This window comes from Rhipicephalus microplus, chromosome 4, assembly GCF_043290135.1.
Source record: "Rhipicephalus microplus isolate Deutch F79 chromosome 4, USDA_Rmic, whole genome shotgun sequence".
Classification (NCBI taxonomy): Eukaryota; Metazoa; Arthropoda; class Arachnida; order Ixodida; family Ixodidae; genus Rhipicephalus; species Rhipicephalus microplus.
The window spans coordinates 48,649,698-48,674,754 of NC_134703.1; the positions used below are offsets into that span (position 1 = coordinate 48,649,698).

General features: G+C 46.6%; 1 protein-coding gene across 4 annotated transcripts in view; it reads right to left on the reverse strand.

Annotated features, from left to right (window-relative positions):
- The window catches only part of Stat92E (Signal transducer and transcription activator Stat92E), a 146,888-nt gene that overhangs the window by 60,417 nt on the left and 61,414 nt on the right, over positions 1-25,057 (reverse strand). For all 4 annotated transcript variants that reach the window (XM_075892711.1, XM_075892712.1, XM_075892710.1 and 1 more), the window contains exons 2-7: positions 23,357-23,688; positions 22,283-22,462; positions 21,404-21,622; positions 15,521-15,672; positions 14,198-14,365; positions 12,986-13,120 (exon numbers count right to left, since the gene is read on the reverse strand). In XM_075892711.1, coding sequence (XP_075748826.1) covers positions 12,986-13,120; positions 14,198-14,365; positions 15,521-15,672; positions 21,404-21,622; positions 22,283-22,462; positions 23,357-23,632 — 1,130 coding nt within the window. In that variant the 5' untranslated portion in view covers positions 23,633-23,688. The remainder of the gene's footprint in view (positions 1-12,985; positions 13,121-14,197; positions 14,366-15,520; positions 15,673-21,403; positions 21,623-22,282; positions 22,463-23,356; positions 23,689-25,057) is intronic.

Genomic DNA, 25,057 nt, shown 5'->3' on the forward strand with positions numbered 1-25,057 from the left:
CCTTGACTCAGTAATAGCATGGTTCAGTACATGGAAAATGCAGCTTAACGTGTCAAAGTGCTGTGTCGTTAGGTTTACCAAGAAAAAGCAGCCTTTTCAATTACTTCAAACAAATTACTTCATGGAAAGGATACCATTATCTATGGTAAATGAATACAAGTATCTTGGCGTTGTCATCAACAGCGCACTATCGTAAAATGATCATGTTCGCATGGTATCAGTTAAAGCCAGTCGCATGCTGAACATCCTACGCCGCAATTTCAGAACCGCCCCCTCTGTTCTTAAGGGGAGACTCTCCTCGAAAAAGTTTTTTTTTAATTTCTAGTAATAGAGACTTGAAAAGTTGTTATTAGTATAGTTTTTCATGCAGATTTCAAATATGCAATCATTTTTTGTGTAGCTGCTATAATTATTGAGTTATGCCATAAACAATAGCAAAAAGTTACATTTTTTGCGGGCACTCTTTTACGTACTAAACTTTCAGTAAAAGCACTGTGTCTGATCTTATTTGACTCTTGGTAGATTGAAAAGTGCAAATATCTATATAGATATGTCACAGAAATATTGGAACCAAGAAAAAAAAAATTGTATTGAATGACTTATTATTTTCAATCTCCCTTGAAACAATAAGCTAATATTTTCACAACTAATGCTGGGAGGCATTGCAATTTAGAGTAGATATTTGCATTCTGCATGTGTTGAAGAATATGTGTGCCAAGTCTCGTTACTATACAATGAATATAAGTTTCTAAAAGGCTGCCCGGAAAACGTGAAACTGTCAGAAAAAATGAAAATGAGAAAAACAAGTTTGAAAGTTCGCAAAGTTGGCATTTATTAGGAAATCATTCTTTTTGCATCAAATTGGGGCACAATGAAAAGTACCTTGCCTTGAATGCACTGCAAGTGTCTAGAAGTCCCCTGCACCATAGCTTGGTCCTTCACGGCTGTTGCGGTCAGTGTCCTCAACACGAGCTCTCTTCGCTGTGTTGCGACGGTGTGCCCTCGCTTCTGCAGTTTGCTTCAGGTTCATCTTCCTGATGCGCATGACGTCACAGTGGTCACCATGTGTGGCCAGATCTTGTGAGGGGAGAATTCCAATGCCTTCGAGCACTTCTTAAAAGCCCCTGTGGCCTTTGTTGTACCAGAGTACAGCAAGAGCGGTGGCTGTCTCCACAGTTGTTCTGGAGGCGAACTTTGTTTTTGGACATAGCAGCCATATCTTGCTGTTCAGCGATTCGGCTGCATTCTGTGTCTTGCCATGAAGGCACCGAATAAAGAGCTTCTCCTCTGTAAAGCGCTTGTAGATAGGCATAATTGCCAATCCTTGAGCCTTCGTCAACAGTGGGGTGTGGCGTGGTGCAGGCTCCCCCAGTGCTTCTGCACGCTTGTGCTTGCACCACGAATTTGGTCCCGCGTGGCAAAAATTGTGGCTACTGGCACCATCACTGGAGCAGCAATGAAAATACGATGCCCATATGGCAGTGTACATATTTCGGACACTGTCCTTGTTGCTCGTGATGGCGATCTTGTAATATGTTTGTAGTTTTATTATTGTCGCATCTTTCAGTTTTTCGCCTCGTGGCAGTGGCGTTGCCAATTTCCGTAGGGCAGTTCCCAAGCGCTTTGCAACGTGGTTCGTGCACTCTTCTTTGTCATTGGGGGTGTCACAGTATACATTTGCCTCGCAGACTGCAGTGTAGGCCTTGCTGTCACCATCACTTAGGAAGCTGGTGAATCACAGTGGAGTTTCATAAGACAAGGTCCTCTGCCATATATTGACAGCTGCCGCAGGTTCCATTGCATGGGATGAGCAGTCAGTGTTTTTTTTTGCAAACTGGAAGATGAAAAGCTCGCCATATCTCTTCATCCTCCCCAAGGTCCGTGTGTATACTGCAAGCATGGCAGTAGTTCGAAAGAACTTCAAAATCGAGGCAGAGCCCCGTGTCCAGGGACACGACTGTGCCCACTCCATTGTGGCTTTTATGACCTCTTTTCTGCCAGGTGCCATCAAACATGACTGGCACATCTCTGCCGCCGACTGCGTCTTTCGTGATGTTTCGTGCCTGGTGCAAGTTTTTGCTCACTGCCGTCATCGCCGCACCATGGAGCTTCTTGCAAATGCCGTTGAATGTCTTGTGATGCATCGGGCTCGGAAGACCGAGAATCGCACAAAATCGTGAAAGTTGGTCGTGGCCTGCGCCTATAGCGCGTGCTGCCAGAACTGCCTTCACGTTTACAGCAAAGCTGTCACGCGAGCTGCCGCTGTCAAAACGAGCGCTCGTTCCTTGGTCCCCGGCCGAAGCAGTACGTCTCGACGTGTGCGTGAACGAAAGTGCAGATTCAGGGCAATCAGAATTTTGACAGCACAGTTCCAGGAATGCCGAAAGTCCTTTGCGCTTTCCAGCTGCCTCTCGCACGCCGAGCTTCCGTTCGCGGCAGGTTGGGCATTGCGCACCCGCCACAAGTGCCGTCAGCGCATCGATTTCGCAAAGCAGCATGTTCGCAGTAGCAGCATCTACCGGTCTACGTTCACTCTCGAAGAATCCAATCTTCCTTTGGGATGCAATGACGAATTCCACGGCAGCGGCTATTTCACAACCACTGTCGCAGGGTTCGGTGACGGTGTTAGGCCTATCCGAAGTCGGAGCGTCGGGGCGTTGGTCGGGGGCGACATCGTCATTCGCTGTCGCTTTGCGAAGCGTCCGACGCCGTTTCCCTCGATACTTGTGGCGAGTTCTGAACTTTCGTTTATCTGAACTGCACTTCTTCGGGCTTGCCATGACGCAAAAATGCAGAGAAACGCAGAAAAACTCGATCGCGACGTCCGAGGCTTCGCTCTTTTGCCGGAGAGATAGGAGGGGGAGGAGCGTGGAGCGCACCGCCGTCCAATGACGCCTCGCGCTGTGTGCCGCGATATTCAAAACGCGTGATGTATGCGTTGTTTTTCTCGTTTTTTGTTTATTCTTCGTGAAGGCACGAGACTGGCTACTAGTGGATTATGAAGGATACGGCCTTCGCAGCATGCGTGCACGATTGCAAATGGCGGCCAACGCGTCATTTTCGCGACAGGACGACGCGAACTTCGCCGTTGTTCGTGACTTTCGCGCATTTCTCGCGTCACCGCTGCCCACTTGGAAGCATTTTTTGATAATTTCTCGTGCGAATTTCAGCTTGATATTTTCAGAAGTAATAGATTATAGTCCAAGGATGCCAATACAGCCGGAAAAAAAAAAGCGAAAATTTTCCGGAAAACCGCGACTTTTCGACCCGCGTCTCCCCTTAAACAAGTTCTTCACGTGCCAATTTTAGAATATGCTTGCACTGCCTGAAACCCGGCCACAAAGTTAAATATTGATGCATTGGAGCGCATTCAGAAACGTGCCGCCCGGTTTATGACGGGTGATTACGACTTTGCCAGAAGGTCTAGCGAAATTGTTAGTTCACTTGGTTGGCCGTTATTCTCCTCAAGGCGTAAATATATCATGCTGTCTTTTCTACAACCTAATAAACGACAAAAGTGGGAACGATAAAAACAAATACATCAGACGACCAATATACATCTCATCACGACGGGACCATCCTTTGAAAGTGTGTGAATATATGTGCCGAACATCAACGTATGCAAATACTTTTTTTCCTAAAACTATTCACGAATGGAACAGTCTTCCAAAAAACATTGTGACCGCCCCTTTCACAGCATTTCCTTCCCTTTTAAAGGAGTATGTGGTCACACAATGATATTGTATGCTGTGATTTAGGTATTTTTGATTTGTTTTTATTTTTTGAGTGCCGTGCAATTCAACTTTACCCACTGATTTAAGGGGAGATGCTACTCGAAAAAGGTTTTTTTTTATTTCATAACCCAGCTCCTTGAAATTTTAGGTGTTAGTAAAGCTTGCAGTGCTGATTTCATAACTGCAATTATTTGTTTGATAGCTATAGTAGTTCTGGAGTTACTACAACTTTGATATTAAAATATAGTGTTTTTTGTGCACATAATAAAGCTTACTAAAAATTTTCACACAGAATTGCAAAATGGCTCATTCTGCTGCACTTGAGCAGTACAATACAGAAAAGTACCTCAAACAGAAAATTTATTTGCTACATTAAAAAAAAAAATTAAAAGTACTAAATGCATATTTTACATCTCTCTATCAGTGTATCAAGTTGTGTAACAAAAAATCTGTGATGTATAATGCAACCTAAAGTAGATACTTGTATTCTAGAGTGGCTGATTAAGCTCTGTGCAAAATTTCATCAGGATAGGACTATTTTATGCCTAAAAAAGATTGTGCACAAGATGAGAGAATTACCTCAAAATGGAAATCGAGAAAAATGCATTTGAAAGTTGTAAATATGTTTACTCATGATTACACAGTGCGATTTGCACAAAACTTGGTGATATCATAGAAGGGACACAGCTAGAGCACCTAAAATTGTCCTGCTCCATATGTGGATCCTTCTCGCCGCTTGAGAAGGGAGTCATCAAGGCGCGCTTTCTTTGCCACGTTCCGCCGATGGGCCCTTGCCTCGGCTGTTTCACACGCAGACATTCTTTCGATTCTCCTCTGGTCGCGGGATTGGCCCAGGGTGATCAGTTGATCTGGTGGGACTACACCAAGCTCCTCTAGCACGTGTTCAAAGCTTGAATGTCCTTTATTGAACCACAACACGGCCATAGCAGCTGCAGTTTCCACTGTTGTCCGGGAGGCAAACTTAGTCTTCGGACACAACAACCAGATTTTGCTGTTCAAAGATTCTGCAGCGTTTTGGGTCTTCCCTTGGATACAACGCACCAGCAACTTTTCATCTGTGAGCCGCTTGTAAATGGGAAGCACAGCCAATCCTTGAGCCTTGGTCAAGATTGGTGTGTGGTCGGGTGGGGCCTCCCCAAGCGCTTCAGCTCGCCTATGCTTGCACCAGGAAGTCGCCCCTTCTGGACAGTATCGGTGGCTGCCTGCTGTGTTGCTCGATGATGAATGGAAATATGAGGCCCAGATGGCACGATGCATTTTCAGAATATCACCTCTGTTGTTTGTGATTGCAATACGGTAATAGTTCTGCAGCTTCTGAATTGTGCCATCTGTCAGCTTTTCCCCTCGTGGAAGTCTTGTTGGCAGTTTCCGAAGTGCAGTGCCTAGACGCTTGGCCACATGGTTTGTGCACTCCTCCTTGTCCACAACAGCTTCACCATATACCTTGGCCTCAGCGACAGCGGTATAAGCTTTGCTGTCCCCATCACTGAGGAACTTGGTGAAGCGCAATGGTGTTGTGTATGAGGATGTCCTGCCCCATATGCGCAAAGCTGCCTCAGTCTCCATGGCATGAGAGGAGCACTCTGTATTTTTTTCGCAGACAGGTGTGTGGAATGCTTGCCATATTTCTTCCTCATCACCCAAGTCCTGGTGCCGGCTACAGGCAAGGCAGTAATTCGATAGCACTTCAAAATCTAGGCACAAACCAGTGTCCACAGACACAGCAGTGCCGATGCCATTGTGGCTCTTGTGCCCTCTTTTTTGCCATGTGCCATCATACATGACAGCAACATCAGCCCCATCCACTTTCTCTTTAGTTATCATCCGCGCTTTCGCCAGGTTTTCTTGCACAGCTTTGGTAGCTGCAGCATGAACTTTTTTGCCAATTGCAATAAAAGTCTTATGATGCATAGGTATTGGCAGTCCAAGAATAGCGCAAAAACGCGACAGATGTTCATGCCCAATGCCTATTGCACGCGCAGCCACAACTACCTTCACATTGACAGCGAAGCTGTCACGCGAGCTGCCGCTTCGGTAGCTCCAGTCATCACCGGCATCGGTGGGCTGTCTTTCCGGCAGAACACGCCGCGAACTATGCGCGGCAGAAACCACTGACTCAGGACACTCACTGTTATCACAGTGCAGCTCGAGGAACGAAGAGAGGCCCTTACGTTTACTTGCGGTGTCGCGAACGACGAGTCCAGCGGTGTGGCATGTTGGACAAACAGCACGGCTTACCATCGATGTCAGTGCGCCGATGTCACAAAATACTCCGCTCACAGAGCCACAAACACTCTTCGTTCTTTCGCTTTCGAACTGTTCAATCTTTTTTTCTGATGCGCTGATGAACTTGATCGCGGCGTCGATTTCGTCAAAGTTCCCGCAAGCCGCCGTATCCCCGCTGCCTTGATTAGGCCTAGTGGCCCGCGGCTCGCATTCTTCTACCGCTGCTTTGCGCTTCGGTTTACGTCGACGCCCTTGGTACTTGTTCTTGCTTGCAAACTTTCGTGCTCGGAAGTCTCGCTTCTTCGAGTTATCCATGGTGAACTCGGAAAAACGTAGAAACGCACGGCAAGTGCCGATCGTCGCAAGCGCTCAGCGAGCGAGGCCGATCAGATGTAGCCAATGGCGGCCTCGGTAGCGTACCATGTGACCGGTAGAGATGCGCGAAGCGGCTGCAGCTTGGCTGCAAACCGACTTGGAACCGACTGTTTTGTGAAATTCCTCACTAAAATACGAAACTAGGGGGACGCCTGTACACTAGAAGGAGCCTTGATCTACACCACCGAACAAACCCCGATGGCGGACGTCATCGTGTTGCCGAGTGGCGGATTTTCAAAAATAGCCGTCGGATGCGTGAATTCGCGACTTCGGCAGCTACCTTCACTAGCGCAGATCGACTTTTTACCACTTTCTCGTTTGAATTCAGCTATGACCTTTGGGGAAATGATAGTTGAATGATCAAAAGTGATTTTAGAAGCAATATCTCAAAAGTGGAAATTTTCGCAAAAAACGCGATTTTTCGACCCGCATCTCCCCTTAAATGTACTTTGAATTTGTAAACCCCCCTACAACAATGCCCCCAGAGGGCACTGTAGGTATAAGTATAAATAAATAAATAAGCTGCAAGAGGCACTGGCTCCAAAGTATCGGCGTTCCCGCAAACAGATTCCTCCAAATTGCTCTTGCCACGTACTTCATTCACAATGCCCTAATCCGTGCACGGTTCTGCAGTATCGGCATCATCATCGGCTGTAATAAAATATCGCAACAGATGTCCCACCCACTCTCCCAAGTAGGAGTCAACGACGCGCTGCCACAAATCGCTGCCGGAGTGATCCTTCTCGGAAGCTTCAGGCTCGGCATCGGGCCAGACGTCGACGAAGTCGGCCTCGCAAAAACAGTTTTGCGCGCCTGTAGCCGTCATCACCGCCCATGAAATATTCACCATCTCCACAGCTGAATACCGGAACCCCCAAAGCGGCAAGTCGGCTGCCAGGTGGTCAACAGCTATGAGCAAGGGCTCCGCAACACGGCACATAACGCGCGGATTTTGCTCAAGCCAAGCGGTCACGTGTTTGACGTTTTGTTGAGCGACGGGAAAAAGCGTGCAAGTCCTCCTGTCTACCATCCTGACCACACACGCACACCAAGAGCGAGCAAGACGCACACACGCATGCCAGAACGCGTGGAACAGGTCTGGGACCGTTTCTAGTCAGAAAACGAAACTAATTCAAGCCAGCGTGGCTGGCGTCGTGGAGCGGTGGATACGGGCAAAGGGGTTGTGATCAAGAGAGGAGAGCAGATTTGTGAGAGAAGAAGGGCAAGGAGTCGTGATAGAGGGGGAAGGATGCGGCGGGAGGGCGACCTTGAAAACCAAAACACACGGGAAGGAGGCAGGTTGGGTAGTTTGCTTGAAAGGTCCACGAAACGCGCAACTCGCATGTAGAAAAACTTGAGAAAGAGTCTTTGAACTTGAAATCCGTGTCGGCGGGTTTGCATGGCCTCACCAACTTTTATATTTTGCGATTCGTTCTGTGCAAATTAGCTGCCATTTACGCGCTTCCGCACGCGTGCGGAGGGCATGCTAAGCCGAGTAAGAAGTGAGCGAGAACAAGTCCTAAACACGAAACAAATCGCAAATTATCAGAGTCGGTGGGGTAGCGTACGCGAGTGCTCTAGACGCAGATGATCGGATACAGTCAGTGGCCGACGATGTTTGCAAATGGTCTGGTCACTCCAGGCTGGCGACGCCGCGATCAAAAACAGGGTAAATAGCCGACCCGTGTTCGAAAGATCGGTAGCAGTGTGAAAACACGGGCCTCGTCTGGCGATGCGGGTAGCTCAGAGTAGCAGGGGGACAAAGGACGGAGGGGTGTGTAACAAAAAGCGGTCGGGGAGAGCGGCAACTAGAGGGGTGCGGAGGCAGATGCGGCGTTTAAAGGGGGACACGAGTCTTGGAGACCGAAAAATCGCGAAAAAATCATTTTTTTTTTAAATATTTTTTTCGGATTCTGCAGTGACTGATGCATAATCTGGCAAATTTTCACATGTCCTGGATTGATATTTTAGCCGCAGTAGCGTTTATAAACATACGTGTGATGAAAATATTCCTCGATGGTTGCGCGAAAATGGGCTTTTTTCCGAGATGCGCAGCTGCCCTTTTACGTCTCTGATTGCAGCCATCTTGGTCGCATTCGAAAGAGCCGCGTTTCGTTTTCATTTTTCGCACCACTGCTACTGCATACGCCTAGCGGCCACTCAGAAAAATCCAGCAAAAAGTAAGACCTGGTGCGTGGTCCTATTGGTCTACTAGTGCACGTGACAGTCAGCGCGCATGCCATTGGCGCATTCGCGCAGTCGTCTGCTCGGGCTGCGGCTGTGGGCATCAAACAACGCGGCTGCAACGTGCAACCATGCCGAAGTCTACGCTGAAGTTCACTACAAAGCACCAATTCGGTGGACGTACGAAGAAACGGAAGGCATACAACTTTCCAAAGAAGCGCTGACCACCTTCAGAAGATGTCGACTCGCCTCCCGTGCTGAGTGGCCACGAAGAAGCTGCCGACAACACCGAGTGCGGGTTAGGCCTAGCGTGTCAAAGCGGCCCTGACAGCAACAATGTTCGACCGACGTTTCGACGCGACACCATTATGTTGAAGCCCGCTGAATTATTGATGATTAAAAAGAAAGCCGAAGAAAAACTACAGAACCTTGCATCAACGCCAGCTACCAAGCGAAAATCAGATATGCTCGCTTGTGCAAACAACACTGCCACCACGGATGCCGCTGCGACTGGCTCACAAGTGATGGATATGCGCTTCGCTTTGGTGAGCCTCCACGCTCTAAACGCTATGCAGTCGAACGTGAAGTGCAAAAGGTGTGGCGGCGATGTTTCAGTACGGTTAGGTGAGCGGGAATACGGCCTCGCCATAAAGGTTGTTATGTCGTGCGAAATTTGCGGTGATAACGCGCCCGCGTGGAGTTCGCCGCGCGTGAACGACGGAAAATCGTGCAACCCCTTTGTCGTGACCATTCTTGCCGCGCGTGCTATGAAAAGCACTGGCAATCAGCAAACTGCATTGAACGACATTTTCGCGACAATGAATGTGTCTTCCCGCGGCACGCATACCAAAACATAGCAGGCACATCCGAAGTCAAAGATGACGCCCGCCGTGACTGCAGCTGCTGATAAACGCATATCAGAAAGCGCGCTCGCTGTTTGTAATCTTTATAGCGAACTGAAGCTCGGTGACCCAGGAAACATTGCCGTTTCCTACAATGGTTCATGGATGACGCGCGGACACTCACCCCATATCTGTGTTGGCGCTGTTACAGAACTTTTCACGGGTTTAGTGCTTGACAATGTGGTGCTCAGTAATTTTTGCACAGCGTGCGAACGGGGACCGAAAGAAGGAGATCCAGATTACCAGTCGTGAAAAGCAAGTCATATATGCCAAAAGAACTCCAGCAAAAAATCTGGTGAAATGGAAGTGGAAGCTGGATTGATGCTTTTTCCGAGATCACTGGAAAAACACAATTTAAAGTACACCACAATACTTTCAAACGGTGACAGCCGCACTTTCCTTGCACTGCAGGAAGCAGAAGTGTATGGCTATATACCAATAAACAAGGAAGACTGTGTCAACCACGTTGAAAAGAGAATGGCCACAGCATTGCGAAACCTCGTTGCTAAGCAAAAGGGGGTTGGAACTGAGAGCCTTGGTGGCTGGGAAAACTGACTGGCGACCTGATTACCAAGCTCACTTTCTACTATGGCTGGGCGCTGAAGAGCAATAAAGGTGACGTGAAGGCCATGCAAAGAGCTGTCATGGCAACCTAATGACGAAGTGTCTGACCACAGTTTGTGCCCAAAAGGCAAAGATTCTTGGTGCCGCCAAAATGCAGCCACAGCAAAAGGCGAGCCCATCCCCAAGCATCGCTACGACTTGCCACCTCATGTCTGCAAGGCCCTTTTGCCCATCTACGAACGCTTGTCGAATGAGAGGCTTCTTGAACGGTGCCAGCGGTGGAAAACACAGAACAGCAACGAGAGCCTCCATTCCGTTGTTTGGGCACACTCAGCTAAAGAGAGCCATGCGTCACTGTTTTCTGTCCAAGCTGTTGTGGCTGAAGCCGTGTTGAAATACAATGCTGGAAATGAAGCAGCCTCAGCAGCAATCCTGAAGGAGCTGCACGTCAATCCTAGACTCTCAGCAAAAAAGCGCATGGCAGAAAAAGACCGCTGCAGATTGACCGAATCTGCTTGCAAGTGTGCCTCTGCGGAAAACACGCAGCAGGCACTGAAAAAACGTCATTTAGGTGATGCAAAACAGAAAGACTATATGCCTGGTGCATACTGAAAAAGTTGAATTTGAAAGTCATTGTAAATAAACAGCTTTTCCATGCTACTGTCTTGTCAAAATCGACTTCTTTTGTTGTTGCATGATTTCTCAGGGTTCGAATTTTGCTGCAGTTGCAAACTTGTCCAAACGATATCTCTACCTCCAGCACAGCTAGGACTGTCATTTTTGTTGCGACATGTAGCTGTATCCTTTGTTTACACAATGGTAGGAGTGAATTTTTTATTGAGATCTTCAAAGATTTATTTTTTATCCAAAATCGGAGCATAAAGTGGGTGTGTCTGCAACACTGAAATGCAAAGTGCAGCAAACCTTGTTAACATTATCAAATCAAAAAAGCGCTCCTACCGTTGTGTGGCTTATGTTCATTAGTATACAGGAATATGCCAATGGTAGCTCTGCAATGAAATTTATCGTGTCATTATACTGGCAAACAATAGGTAATTAATTTTAGGATATCCCAGAAACTGGTTTAGAGAAAAAGTACTGTATTTACACGATTGTAAGACGACCCTTTTTTTCAAATTTGACAATCCAATGTTAGGGGGTCGTCTTAGAATCGAAATCGAACCATGTATTGTCATCTCGAATAGTTTCCCGCTCAACCCAAAGCGCATAGTTTTCCGCGTGCTTATACAAAAGCTTTTCTTTCTTTAGCATCTACTGCGCGCATTACGAGTGCCTTTATGACGAGCGCACGGCTCTTGAGGGAGCACCGGTAATCGATGGAAGAGCCGCCGTAGGGGGGTATTGGTAGTCGACAGAAGAGCTCCTCTTTGTGATACAATTTTCTAAGCGGGCGCGTCGCCGCGTGCTCCTGTCGCTTGTGTCCACGACCGGCTCTCTCGAGTCACTTCTGTCTGACATGAGTGCCGTGACATGAGGACGAAAGTTCGGAATCGGTGAATGTGTGGTGCGGAAGTGGCGGCTTCAGCGCGAGGAAATTTTCTCGTGCGACTCCAAGCGCCGTGGCTTTCACGGGCCGAAGTCTGGCCGCTTTCCGGAACTAGAGGCGAAGCTTGCGGCCTACGTGAAGTGGGTTTTTTTTTTTTTTTTTTTTTTTTTTTTTTTTTTTAGATGCGATTTTGGGGGGGGTCGTCTTACAATCGTGTAAATACGGTACGTTTTTGAAATCAGCATCAAAAACTCAATCACACTGCGAATTTTGCTTATAAACACATGAAAATATCTGGCACTTCCTCTCAAGTACAGTGTCCCCCCTTAACAATAAGAATCTATGGGCACCTCGCCGATGCCTGATCCGTGGTTGAAAGTGGTTTCCCGGGAAGTCGGCAGAGCACACACTCCGTTCGCTGTAACCGATCAGCGGCGCTCGAAACGTTCGTTGTAAATGCGATTTTGTGCCATTGAACCAATGTGTATTTTAATGGTCATGTGGATATTGTTTGCTTTAAGCGAAAGTTCGTTTTAAGTTATATGTGGCCTCGACTGTACCCTATAAAATATGCTAAGTTTTAAATTTTATTAAAATCAGCATATAAGCCAGTACAGTCGAACCTCATTAATTCGAACACGCTTAATTCGAGCTTTCCGTGAATTTGAACTGACATTGTGGTCCCGCCAAAGCTATGAGTACTCCAATAAGAAATTTCCAGTAGTTTCAGCTATTAGTAGCACAGCAGGTTTTTTCACAGATGGGGCAAGTCGCACGTGATTTTGTAAATGTCCGTGATCGCATACTCAATGCGTGTCTGCTCGAGAACATCTCTTCCACTTTTCGGCAAACCTAGCGCCGTATTTCCAAGCGTCGATGCAGAAACAGCCGACACTCAGACGGCACAAAGTTTCATTTGCTGGCATGGCAGTAGAGTTTCTTTGCATACATGCCTGTCTTACAATTTCAACACATGCGACCACAACACTGTTTCTTAGCAGGACCAGTAACTAGCTGGCTAACCTCTGGCTGTCAGTGAGCTGCCAGAAGTACAAAAATCTAGAGAGCCACTCTGTATTCACAGAAACAAACGCTTTTTGCTTGAGCACCTCAATATAAGCTTGTAATCCTCAATGTTTCCTGGGTTTGGATCGTGTGTTTCTGCCAGATTTTACGCTTATTTATCTAGTCCCGCTGAGGTTGTATAGTCAAACAGGTTAAGACTAGATGAAGCAAAACACTCCCAACAGACATACACACAACACTAACTTTCAAAAAATACCTAATTCTGAAAGTTACCTTTGCGTAGGTGCATTGTGATTTTTACTTTGTCTCATCTTGGATGCACTGTACCTTTACATGCTTCAAAGCTTACTTCAGAACAGCCTGGCATAAGTTTGAATCGCAAGGACGAGTCCACAGTGGCCACTGGCGTAAATCAATAGGCAGAGTGAAAAGGAAATCACGCTCACCTGATGATAGACACCTTAACCTGAGGCGGCGTCATGTGGACGTTCAACTTTCCCCCAACCAGAAGGCGCACAGTGGCTGTGAACCTAGTGTTCGTCTTCATAACTTGTGGAGGCTGCTTCTCAATGATGAATGTGCTGCAAGTGTAAAAAAAAAAGTACTTTTTTATTAAAGGTCTATTCCTAGCCCTATTAATGCTTCTGCTAGACCTCAAACAGCACATCCCATTGCTGCTGTACCACTCACACAGACTTCAATACGACTTCCCTCACGTTCGCTAGAGAGCTGTGCCCATAGCAAACAAACCTATAACACGTTCTACACTCAAAAAGCCACCAGGATTAGTATTTGAAGGATGCTTGCAACTGCAATATAATAGCTGCTGCTGACAGAGCTTTATATTCTTTTCCTTTGGGTAAGCTGAAGGACCTCTGTGTTACCAGTGCATAGCGGATTGCTTTCTCTTGCATGCCTGGTTGCTTAAAACTTTGAGCACGCAAAATTGAAATAGAAATTCCCTAAAGTTACATACACGCCTTAGTGTTTCACGTGACCCAGTTGCACAGGGAACTCTTGATCATGAAAAGATCGACTGAGGTGAAATCGCATCCTTGCCTATGGCTCCCTTTTACAGCTTGTTTTAGAATGGCAACTGCAGTACCCAAATAAACATCCCCCTTCGTACCACACGCATAAAACATAGGGGTTGATGCAGCATTCTATGTTACTTGGGATACATCACTTTGTCCGCTATGTGATTATTATTCACACTCTCTAAATTTCCCCACACACAATTTTTCCTGATGCATTATGTATGCTTGTAATGCGAAAATTAGGCACACAATTTCAATATAGCTCTACAACGAATGTAAAGGTGGTTACTCAGCGCTCAAAAACTACTTGATATTCGATTCAAATATCCCAATCATAGGTCGGCAAACTCACTTATGAATAGACTCCCTGGGACTCGCTCAAACTTACTCACTCTGAGCGAGTTAGGCCGTAGAAAATTTTCACGAGCGAGAGCCTGAGGGAGTTCGGCTGGAGTCTGAGCGAGTTCGGCTCAGGAACGTTTTGGCAAGTCGGAGCCCAAGCAAGTCCATAACGCAAGATGTATGAGTGAGCACAACTTTTGTTTGCCGACCTATGATCCCAACACTCATCCGCCCTCGCAATCCAGCGTGGGTCCTGAGAAATGCAACCACCACTCTCACCTGGTGACGAGTGAGGAAAGCAGGCTAGTGATATGGGCGTTGAGGGTCTTAAAGCGCTCGGATATTTGTGGAGCCTGGCCTCCTCCGATGGGCACCTGCAATGCCAAATGCTCCATCCTCTTGATCTGCTGCCAGTTCTGCCAGATAAGCTCTGCCAGGGCTTCGCACCTGCATCAACAACAATGCACAGAATGAGAGCCGCCCCTTGATCAAAACAATAACCCCATTACGAGAGAAATTATTTCAATCCATTTGGAAAAATCGCATGCATTGTGGGATGGTCTGCTCTGCATAAGCCAAAGCCCCATTTAGGATAGTAGAGGAATTATCTACAAGGAAAAAGGACAACACTTCTTTCGTAGCGACAAGTCCTGCCATGGAATGACGCTCATGAACACTAGGTGACTGAAGTTTCTTTTCCAAAAATGAAGTGTTTACAGTCTGAAATCCAGACACATCATTTTCCCGCTAACGAGACAATGCCAAAGAATAGAAAAAAAAACTCATACGTAGTCTAGAATTCCAGTGCCTCACTGAATTTTCTACACTGGACATGTGGAATGTACATGCGAAATGCAGGCATCTTCTCAATTTCGGGGTCACAAGCATGTAAAATACAGCCATAGGAGTTGGCTCTACATCTGGCACTTGCTTTCGTAAGTCGCTTCACATATCGAAAGTCAACTCGGTTGCTCAATATAAAAGCATCTGTTTCACAATCCCTATCAAATTCAGTGTATCATTGTTGTACACTTAATGAGTTAATTTATCTGAGAGCATCATGAAAAAGGAGAAATCATCTGTTTCACAATCCCTATCAAATTCAGTGTATCATTGTTGTACACTTAATGAGTTAATTTATCTGGGAGCATCATGAAAAAGGAGAAATCATCCGTTTCACAATCCCTATCAAATTCAGTGTATCATTGTTGTACACTTAACGAGTTAATTTATCTGAGAGCATCATGAAAAAGGAGAAATTAAAGCAGCTTTTTGCCACCCAAGAACGAACGCGATGCCAGCAAACATTATTAAGATGCAAAGTCAGAATCAAAGCAAGAAATAGTAAAGCACATCAGCAAAAACACCAGTGTAGATGTCAAGATACAGCAATACCTCGTTAACTCAAAGTAGTAAAAGATTGAAAATAATTTAAAGAAAACAGAAGTTGTGGAAACTGAAGTGAGAAGTCAAGTCGTTATCCAAATCCTTCCAATCACTAGCTATTTAAAAGGAACTGATGACATAGTTATTCAAGAGACCTGGAAAATAAACAGCGAAGCAGAAAAGAAAAGGGAGTGGAGGCAGAGAGGCACAACTTACCACTCTTGGATCTGGTCAAGGTTGTTTTCGAAAGTAACGCCATTCCCACCAAGTTGTTGGGCACGTTTCCACTTAATGAGCTCATTGTCCAGCACTCGTGTCTGTAGTGCGGCCAGCATATTTGTTGTCTCCTGCTGCTTCTCTGCAAAGGCCTGCAAAAACACAAATACACACAGCTGTGTTTCACACATCACTTATCACTGCGACGGCGATCAGATGAATCCTTCAGGCACATGGATCGCACGTGATTTGCGTAGCTTTGCGATTCATTTGGATGTTATAACAATGACAGTAAATTTTGGCACAACGGAACATTGCACTCAATGAGCTCTACGTGCGTCAGCCTTCCAGCCGTGAGCAAACCAGCTTGTGGTTTGTGCAGTGAGAAGCGTGTCAACTTGAGCTCGTTGGCATACATTCATAGTATAAAAAACAGCGAAGAAACGAGGACTTGACACATAAAACAGGACTAGCGCTGGACGCGCATGTAAACTCATCCGGGTCAAGCCACCAGTAATACAGTAAAAGCTCGTTAATTCGACACCCGATAATTCGGAAATTCACATAGTTCGGACGGCTCTATTGGTCCCGGCCAAAGTGAATGTTAATCTATGGGACCAAACCTTCGTTATTTCGTCGGAATTCGTCTCCGCACCGCTTCATTCAGACAAATGCTGACGGCTGCTGCTACACAAAAGTGTGATAAAGCAGTGCTGGCACCACTGGATTGAAACCGAAACCTGAGTGGCATCGCCATCATCATCAACTAGTGGAGGCGATCGCAGCGTCACCGAACATCGGCGTCTTCTTTCTTCTCCACTCTGCGCCTCCGACGCCATTTTCCCTTGTGTTGTCGTGTCGGAACCATCTCTTCCTGCGGAGTTCTCTTTTTCTTCCATTGTGACCATATTTGCATGCCACCGCCATCGTGCGCTACAGTAATGGCAACGCCGAAAAAGCGGCAGAATTACGACGCGAAGAGCTTGGCGACTAAAGTGGAAATTTTGGAAACACTGAAGAACGGCGAATCGCGACAGCAGGTTATGACCAAGTACAACGTGAAGCGGAGCACGTTGGGAACGTACGTGAAAAATGAACAACAGATTCGACAAGCCTTCGAAAGCGAGAAGTTTCATGCCTCTAGAAAGTGGTTGCGAATTGCAGCTCATCCCCAGCTCGAAGAAGCTTTGCTCCGGTGGATTACTGACTGTCGCATTGCGCATCTGCCTTTGAGCGGACCTCTCATCATGGCGCGAGGTGAGAAGTACGCTGCAATGATGAACATTGAATCGTTCAAAGCGTCAGAAGGGTGGTTTGCGAGGTTTCGAGAGAGAGAGACACGAACTTGTCTTCAGGAGTGTGTGCGACGAAAAGGCCAGTGTTGACGAAAGCGTGACCACCGAGTGAAGAAATGTGAAGCTGCTGGAGCACATCGCCGCATATGAACCACGTGACGTGTTCAATGCAGATGAAACTGCTCTATTTTTCAGAGCTCTGCCCGACAAGACGGTGACTTTCAAAGGGGACGCGTGCATTGGTGGCAAGAAGTGCAAGCAAAGGATAACTGTGCTTCTTGCCGCCAATATGACTGGCATGGAGCGCTTGCCACTACTTGTCGTTGGGAAGGCGCTTAAAGCCACATTGTTTTAAGAACGTCAAAAGCCTTCCTGTCGAGTACACAGCGAACAGGAAGGCATGGATGACATCGGACATTTTTCGCGGCTGGCTGCAGCAGTTGGACCGGCACTTCACGTCGAAGGACCGCAAGATAATTATGGTTGTTGACAACTGCAGTGCCCATAACTGTACAGTCGAACTGAAGAGCATCAAAGTAGTTTTTTTGCCGCCCAACACTACGTCTGCTCTTCAGCCGATGGACTAGGGTATCATTCACTACGTGAAGTCAAAGTACCGGTAGCACCTGCTAGAGCGAATTATCCTATGCTCAGAAGCTGGAAAGTTGTATCAAGTGGACTTACACGACGCAGTGCACATCATCGCCCACGTGTGGAAAAACACTCCGCCGCAAGTCACCGCCAACTGTTTTCGGCACAGCGGTTATGTGAGGCCCGAGCATGCAGCAGTAGCTGACGATGGCATTGAGGAGGTGTCAGCCAAGTCCACCGACGATGACTGCCCGACTTTCGATGCTGTCGTTCCCACAGATGTGACCTTTCAGGACTACATCGCGATTGATCATGGTGTCGCCACGAGTGGTCTCCCGACCGATCAAGAGATTATTAATGATGTCACGGGCGCCCATTAAGACCACGATTCCGACGAAGAATCATGCGAGGAGATACAGCCGCGACCTCATCGCACCTCACGGGAAGTTTCGGAGGTGCTGTTAATATTAGAGGACACTTGCCTGAACACTCCCGACAGCTTGCGTGCTGTTGGCCATTTGGAACAGTTAAGAAAAATTGCGATGACAGCCGGAATCTGCGCGAAAACGCAGACGACAATTACAAAATACTTCAACAAATAAAGGTATGCTTCTGCAGCTTGATTTTAAATGTTTTCCCTGTTCATTCGTTGATTCGGTTAATTCGGACAGCTTTTCCGGTCCCGTGAAATCCGAATTAACGAGCTTTTACTGTACAGCCTAGACTGGTAACACAGGGGTGCAACCGGTGAAATAAGATTTAGATCAACTTTTGGAGGAGCAAAATGTTGTTTTTGAAGCACAAAAATCCAAATTTGGAGCAAGTCAAGGGCAAAAAGACATACATTTGTCGCCTAAACTCCAAATTTAGAACAGTATAACAAAACAATTTACCTTAAGAAAAATAAGAACCAAAATATGGAAAGATCATTCAACGTCATTTAACTCTAGCACAGTGCAGACGAGCACTGCTGTATCAGCAAAGGACCACCTACAGTGCAAACAATAAGTTCACATTACCATTTGCAGTACTGGTCCTTTGACAGACTCTGCAAATTCAAATGCTGATTTGCCAAGGTGGCAAACTCGAAGTTTTGAGAGTTCAAAAAGCAGGAGCAATTGGGGTGGTGAAATCTGAAGTACAGTGAAAGCTCGTTAATTCACACCTCATTAATTTGAAATTTTGGATAATTCGAAATGGTCGCCGCATCCAATCAACAGTGCATAGAAGACCGTGTGTAAAAAGATTCGTTAATTCGAACAGAAATTGCTGCCTCTACGGATAATGCGAAGCGCGCGCCGCCGAGCGTCATCATCGTCAAACACTAGTGGAAGCTTTTACGGTCGAACGATAGGTGGCACGACCAGTTTTTTCGAGCTTCAAGTGGCCTCCGAGCAAAGGGCGAGCAAAGTATGGCCTCCAAAATCCAGGGAGCAATTTTTTTTTTTCGTAGCCCTCCCGCTATCTCAGAGCCTGGCGCCACTTGTACGTGGGACCCACGGGGCGCTGAGGAGTCGGCGGAGTAGTCCTAGCAGTCCTAGGCCGCTCCCGGCAGCGTCACTTTGTTCCTCGAGCACGTTGTTCGTTCACGAATGATTTTGTGCACGGGCGACAGGAAGGACTTCGGCATTATGCTGCTCACTGCCATGCACATGTTGGTGCGCGCATGGGAACAGGTGACCGCGACCACAATCGCAAACTGTTTCTGCCACAGTGGATTTGCAGCTGGAAGTGCGCAGTATAGTTGTGACGTCGACGTGGATGGGGCTGAGGAGCTCATGCCAGTGGCATTGCGCGACACTATTCGGGTCGTACGTTTTGCCGATTATGTTGAAGTTGACAACGGTGCGTCGGTGTGTGGTGCCCTGACTGATGAGGACATTATCGCTCAAGTAGCCGGTGCGCAGCCTGATGCTGAAGAGCCAGAATGTGAGGAAGATGAAAATGACGAAGCGCCTGTGCGCCCGTCAGCTTCTGCGGTGATGGAGGCACTTAATGTGGCGCGTCTCATCTTCAGCTTTGAAGAGGGTGAAGAGGATTCCCTGCACCGCGTCCGCGCGCTGGAACAGGGAGCCGCAGCTGTGGCATTCAGGGAAAAGAAGCAGGTGGTCATCACCGACTTTTTTGGCCAATAAATATTTTTCGTGCCCCCACCCCCGAAATCCACCCATTTTGCTCACTTTCATTATTTCGAATTTTGTTTAATTCGAAATTGCTTAGCGTTCCCGTGGAATTCGAATTAACGAGCTTTTACTGTACTTAGGGCTGCAGAAATGCGACACAAAGCTTCAGAAAACTACTGGTAACTTTTTTTTAGAAGTCAGCGATCATGCTAGAACTAGAGATTATGTGGCGCATACACGCATAAGTGATTGAGGAAGAAAATATTCTATGTCCTGTGACAACTAGCACCAACAGCCCCTTTAAAAGAGACCCCAAAACGTTTTTTTTTTTTTTAGGCTAGGGCAGTGGTTCTTCAACGGGGGTCCGCAATGCCAATTTCATGATCTGCGAAACCCTTAACAGCTTTTTTTTTTTTTCAACATTTTTTCGAGTTCAAGTTCGGCCGTGACGCAAACACCGAAACAGGTTGAATGTGCCTGCAGATGGGCAACTCTGTTTAAGCGCGACTGTACGACGTATGAAATGATATGGCACGTTTGATGTTTTTGGTAGCAATAAGAGGCACCTGTTTCACACTCCAGTTGTGTTAATTTACCTATGTACCCCCTCCCTCCCGTCCGCTCCAAGGGGTCCTCCATCACGTCCACCAGTCCACAAAGGGTCCCTGGCACATCCATAAGAACCACTGGGCTAGGGCATCCTCAAACCATTCACACCACTAATTTAGTGACACGCCACGTGTCAAAGCCACCACGAACAATTATACCATACTCTCCTTCTCATCTCTGCCTGGCCTTCTCAACTCATGAGGCACGCTGGAATTGCTGGCAAACAAAAAGCCCTCATGATTTGAGCTTTTACCCATCTAGACCTCCAAAACTGCACACGACGTGTCAACGTGCTATGTCGGAGGCCACTACACAATGCGCTGGCAGCAAGCATGCCATGTGGCAACAGAGACAAAGATCGCGGAGTGGTTCATACTTTCTCCGACAGGTGCCACTACCCCACCAGCCAATCTTGCTTCCTCGCATTCTACAGCCTCAGCCAATCAGATCAGCAGCCACAGTGACGTCAAATGACCAGAGCATGTCTCTCTGTAAATGCGCAGTTGAAAACTCATTAGGCCGAGTCACAGCAATCTGCAGCGATTCGCAGCTTTAAAGCATTGTGATGAATTACGCAGGGAGCGCCAATCGGTCGCCGAATGACTTTTAGGACTTGGTCTATAGGCACAATGTGTTTGTACAATATCGCCAAAGCTGTTTCAGGGTCCCTATAAATCTTTGTACGGTTTTCTACACAACACTGGTGTACTGCGGCGAAAGCAGCTTCAAAAGCGTTCTGCAGGCGATTGAACAAGGCCAAGTAGTTTTTAAGTCGCGGTCCTTTAAGGAGGCCCTGAAACACAGTAACAGAATTCGAATTAATGAGGTTTTATTGTGCATGAAGATAACTGCACCATCATTGGAAGTTGCTTATTCTTTGCATATTAATTCGAAGGCCAAATTTCAAAACGCTTTCATTTTGCATGCTGTCGATTCTGTCACTTGAATGCCTTCAGTTTGCATGCTTTGAACCTTTGTGCCGGTGTGGTTGATTGATTTGTGGAGTTTAACGTCCCAAAACCACCATATGATTATGAAAGACGCCGTAGTGGAGGGCTCCGGAAATTTCGATGACCTGGGGTTCTTTAACGTGCACCCAAATCTGAGTACACGGGCCTACAACATTTCCGCCTCCATCGGAAATGCAGCCGCCACAGCCGGGATTTGATCCCGCGACCTGCGGGTCAGCAGCCGAGTACCTTAGCCACTAGACCACCGTGGCGGGGCTTGTGCCGGTGTAATTGCCAAATGCTTGAAAAACTCACAACGCGCATTTCCCGCAGCTCGCCGATTCGCTGCCGAATGGCCTGCTCCATGGCCTTGGTCTCGTTGTGGATCTTGTTGATCAGGTCCACGTTGGTTTGGCCGCCGGTGTTCTGCGTTGAAAGCTGCTGGTAGTGCGCTTGCAGCTTCTGGCACTCCTGGTACTGGATCACGAAAGACTCCTGAATCTGGATCATGCGGCGAAGTTCGTCCTCCGTCTCCTGTACACAAAGTATTCGATATGACGGCCGTGAACAAGCGCACACACGTACGGGAAAGATCTGTGCATCTGTTAAATGTTGGCAGAACAAATTGCCTTGACCTCTCTCGAACAGGCCTTCTCAACATTTACAGTTGGACCACCAGCACTGCAGTCACTCAATTTAGGACCGCACAGCCGACACAAATGTAGTAATACAAATGTAGTAATGTGTGCTTTTTTATTTGTCTCACCAGCATTGGTTCTCACATGCATACCGATTCATATATGTAGCGATGAAAGAGCCTGATGATGTTTGGAGCAACTCCAGGAACAGTAAACTTCCTGCTTTGGAGCAGGTTTGGGTCAGAAATAAACAAAAGCAGACTAAGAAAGGTTATTTAGTAACTTATAACACGCATTCCCTTACAAGAATAAGCAACGAAACTATCAAAAAGTAATTGAGAGCAATGATGTATCTAATATCCCCATCATAAAAACAAGGTAGCGCATACTCAAAGGCCTCTAATGGCAGACGTGGGTATGTTGCATCCCAGGCAAACACCAGAAAGGGCATGAATTCCACATGGTAAACATCTCTCACATGCTCTCAGTGCTTCAAGCCACATAAGTAAAGCCGACCTCAACCAGTCCGCCGCAACCACGAAATGAAGAAACGTACCTGCGTGCGCCTTCTCAACGTGTCCAGCTGCTGGGTTATTTCACTGTGTGGATCGTGAGGGCCCGGCATGTGGGAGGCGAGCCGACTGCAGTTCTCTGCCTGCTGGATTATGCGCATCTCAGTCGCAAGGCAGTTCTTGATCACACGAACCAGGGCGTGGGGGTTGTGGCCGTAGTTTTGCTAAATAAGAATGACAAGCCAGAAGACTCGTATCATTTGTCAACAAGGCAGCAATGATAATAAACTAATGAATACGCATGCCCCTAGACCGCTACTCTAACTGTGCAATCTTTGATCGATGGGTGCTCACTACATTCAGCGTCGTAACATTTATCAGGCACCAAGTCACTGCAGTATGGGTACATAGCATGGATTTCACAAATGCTTATAAAATATTCGTTTCCTCGGCACTTAAAGATAGAATTTTTTCGGCCTTTAGATAAATTAATGTACCATTCCAATTGGCTTCCAATAGTACACATATTGCTTATTATTATAAGGAAAAATTAATATACCAGGCTACGGAGGCAGGGGTTCTACACATTTATGTTGCTCCACAAGTAGTACAGCAGCTTGCACCTGATTTCGATTTTGCTCACTTGCATCGTTAACGAGTTTAGCAAATTATGTGCACAGAAAATCTGAACAGAACATTTCAATAGTTTAATGTATACTTTAGGGTCATATTACGAGTAAAAAATTTCTTCATGCAGAACTAAACAGCCTGTTTGCAGCTGCGAACTGACCCACCATGTCATAGACATTCATGCAGGAGGACGGGCGTGCTGAAGAAGGTGATGTTAAAAAGAAAATATGCTTGCAAAGTGAAGAATTACCTTATTTCACCTACACTTCCACCAACTGTTTCAGTCTCATAAAAAAACTTAATAGCATTTATTTCGTCAAGGCAAGTGACAAAATTATTAGCAAACTTAAGTACTATGTTTTGCCGTGGAAGAAGCGGTGCGCTTCGGTTCTGTAGCTGTCATAGTGTTGTCAAGAAAAGTTGTCATGGTGTATAAGAACGAGGCAACGAACAAAGCAGCCTGGTACTGGAGGGAAACATTTGCTTACCTTAAAGGTGTTCACAGCCTCCAGAAGCTTGAGCCGCATGACAAAGTTATCCTCGGTAGAGGCCTTGTGTTGCAGCTCCTCAAGCAGAGAGGCCACCACGCCCGGCGCGTACATATCGAAAGAGGGGTTATCAGGGTCCATCTCCTGCCACGGCTTCCCCTCGATCCAGTGGGCAAGAGCGCACCGAACCTCCATGGGAAAGTGCTCGCCATAGGCCAGCTGACACTGACGCAACAGCTCCCCGGGAAGCTCCTGCAGACGGGCCCAGAGCGCCATGCTGCTCTCGCCCGTTACCGCCTACCCACACGCTCTCGGTGGGTGCCTACACCACCCTGCGGGGACAAGCGACAAAGCCAACACACATGCCATTACCCAGTTTGTTTAGTAAAAGACACCAAGCCTGCACAGAACGTGCAGCACAGTCGCTGCAAAAGCTAGAATAATAGCCTCACTGGAGCCCGTTGTAAACTCTGTTAGGGCAGCTACTCCAAATACAACCACAAGATACCCACTACGCTGATTTTCATAATTTTGCATAGCAGCCACTATACCATTATTTATCATTTTGCGGAAAAGCATAGTACCGGCTACACATGCCCTTATATGTGCTATGTTGCTAAAATTGGCTACTGTTGTGATCTTACAAGAACTTTCACTGTAAAAGGAAAAAAAAGAAATTACACTAGCATCAGCAGAATGACAGATAGAAACATAGGTGGAATGTTCAACCTGGCTAACCTCTTCTTTACGAGCGGTCTCCGCTACTTCCAACCTTTAGTGTTTTCTATCAATGCAGAAGCGAAACCCAGAGCAATAAGAGTTGTTCGATGCAACGACAATAAGTAATTTATAAATTAAGCACACCCGAAAGCCTCTAAGTGATTAGGGCATCCATGTGGACGATTCTGAAAAAAAAAATCATCACATTGAGCGTGCATGCACGAAAGTTACAATGAAGCTCTTTGTCTGAAAAAAAAAAAAAGGCTTTTATAGAATTGCAGGGAGAATTGAACTTAAAAGAACCTTTGCAGCATAGCACTTACAAGAACTGACCATCTCTCATTTTTTTAGACCCGAGCTTTTTTTTTTTCAACTTATGTGTGTTATGAAAACCCATGACGAATTTTTCCAGAACTAATACCGACTTAAAGGGGTACCGACACAAAATCTTTGGCCTCGCGTTTTTCTGCTGCAATGTGTTGCTGGGGGCCTGTTAGTCATGACACGACACATTGTTTGCTGCAGCACGCGTCAGGTAATTATTTACAGGCCCCTCATTATCGATCAGTTTCGGTTTGAAAGAGCTCCAAAAGCTTAATGCGAGTGTCGCCACCAAGCATGTGCAGCTCTTTATCACATCAGAAACGAGAACTGTGACACACTTCCGCACAGTCTGCATCAAGAATTACTTTCAAATAGGAAACAAGACTGCAATGTCGCCAAACACAAAACTTTTTAAGCCTGTGCCACGGCCACGCACTCGCAACCGAGAAATATAGACTGTGGGAACAAACGTGGCAAAAAAAAAATGGTGGCTATAACGTCATCATAACTTGTCTTGTTGACTGCAGCGTGGTGAAGTTAGGAAAGAAAGTGGTCCCCAAGGGGTCCCCTTCGAGAGTGTCAATGGCACGATGGAGTCGAACGATCACCCAAACTTCGAAATTTTTATAGAATGCCTCCCCAACTATATTCACTGTT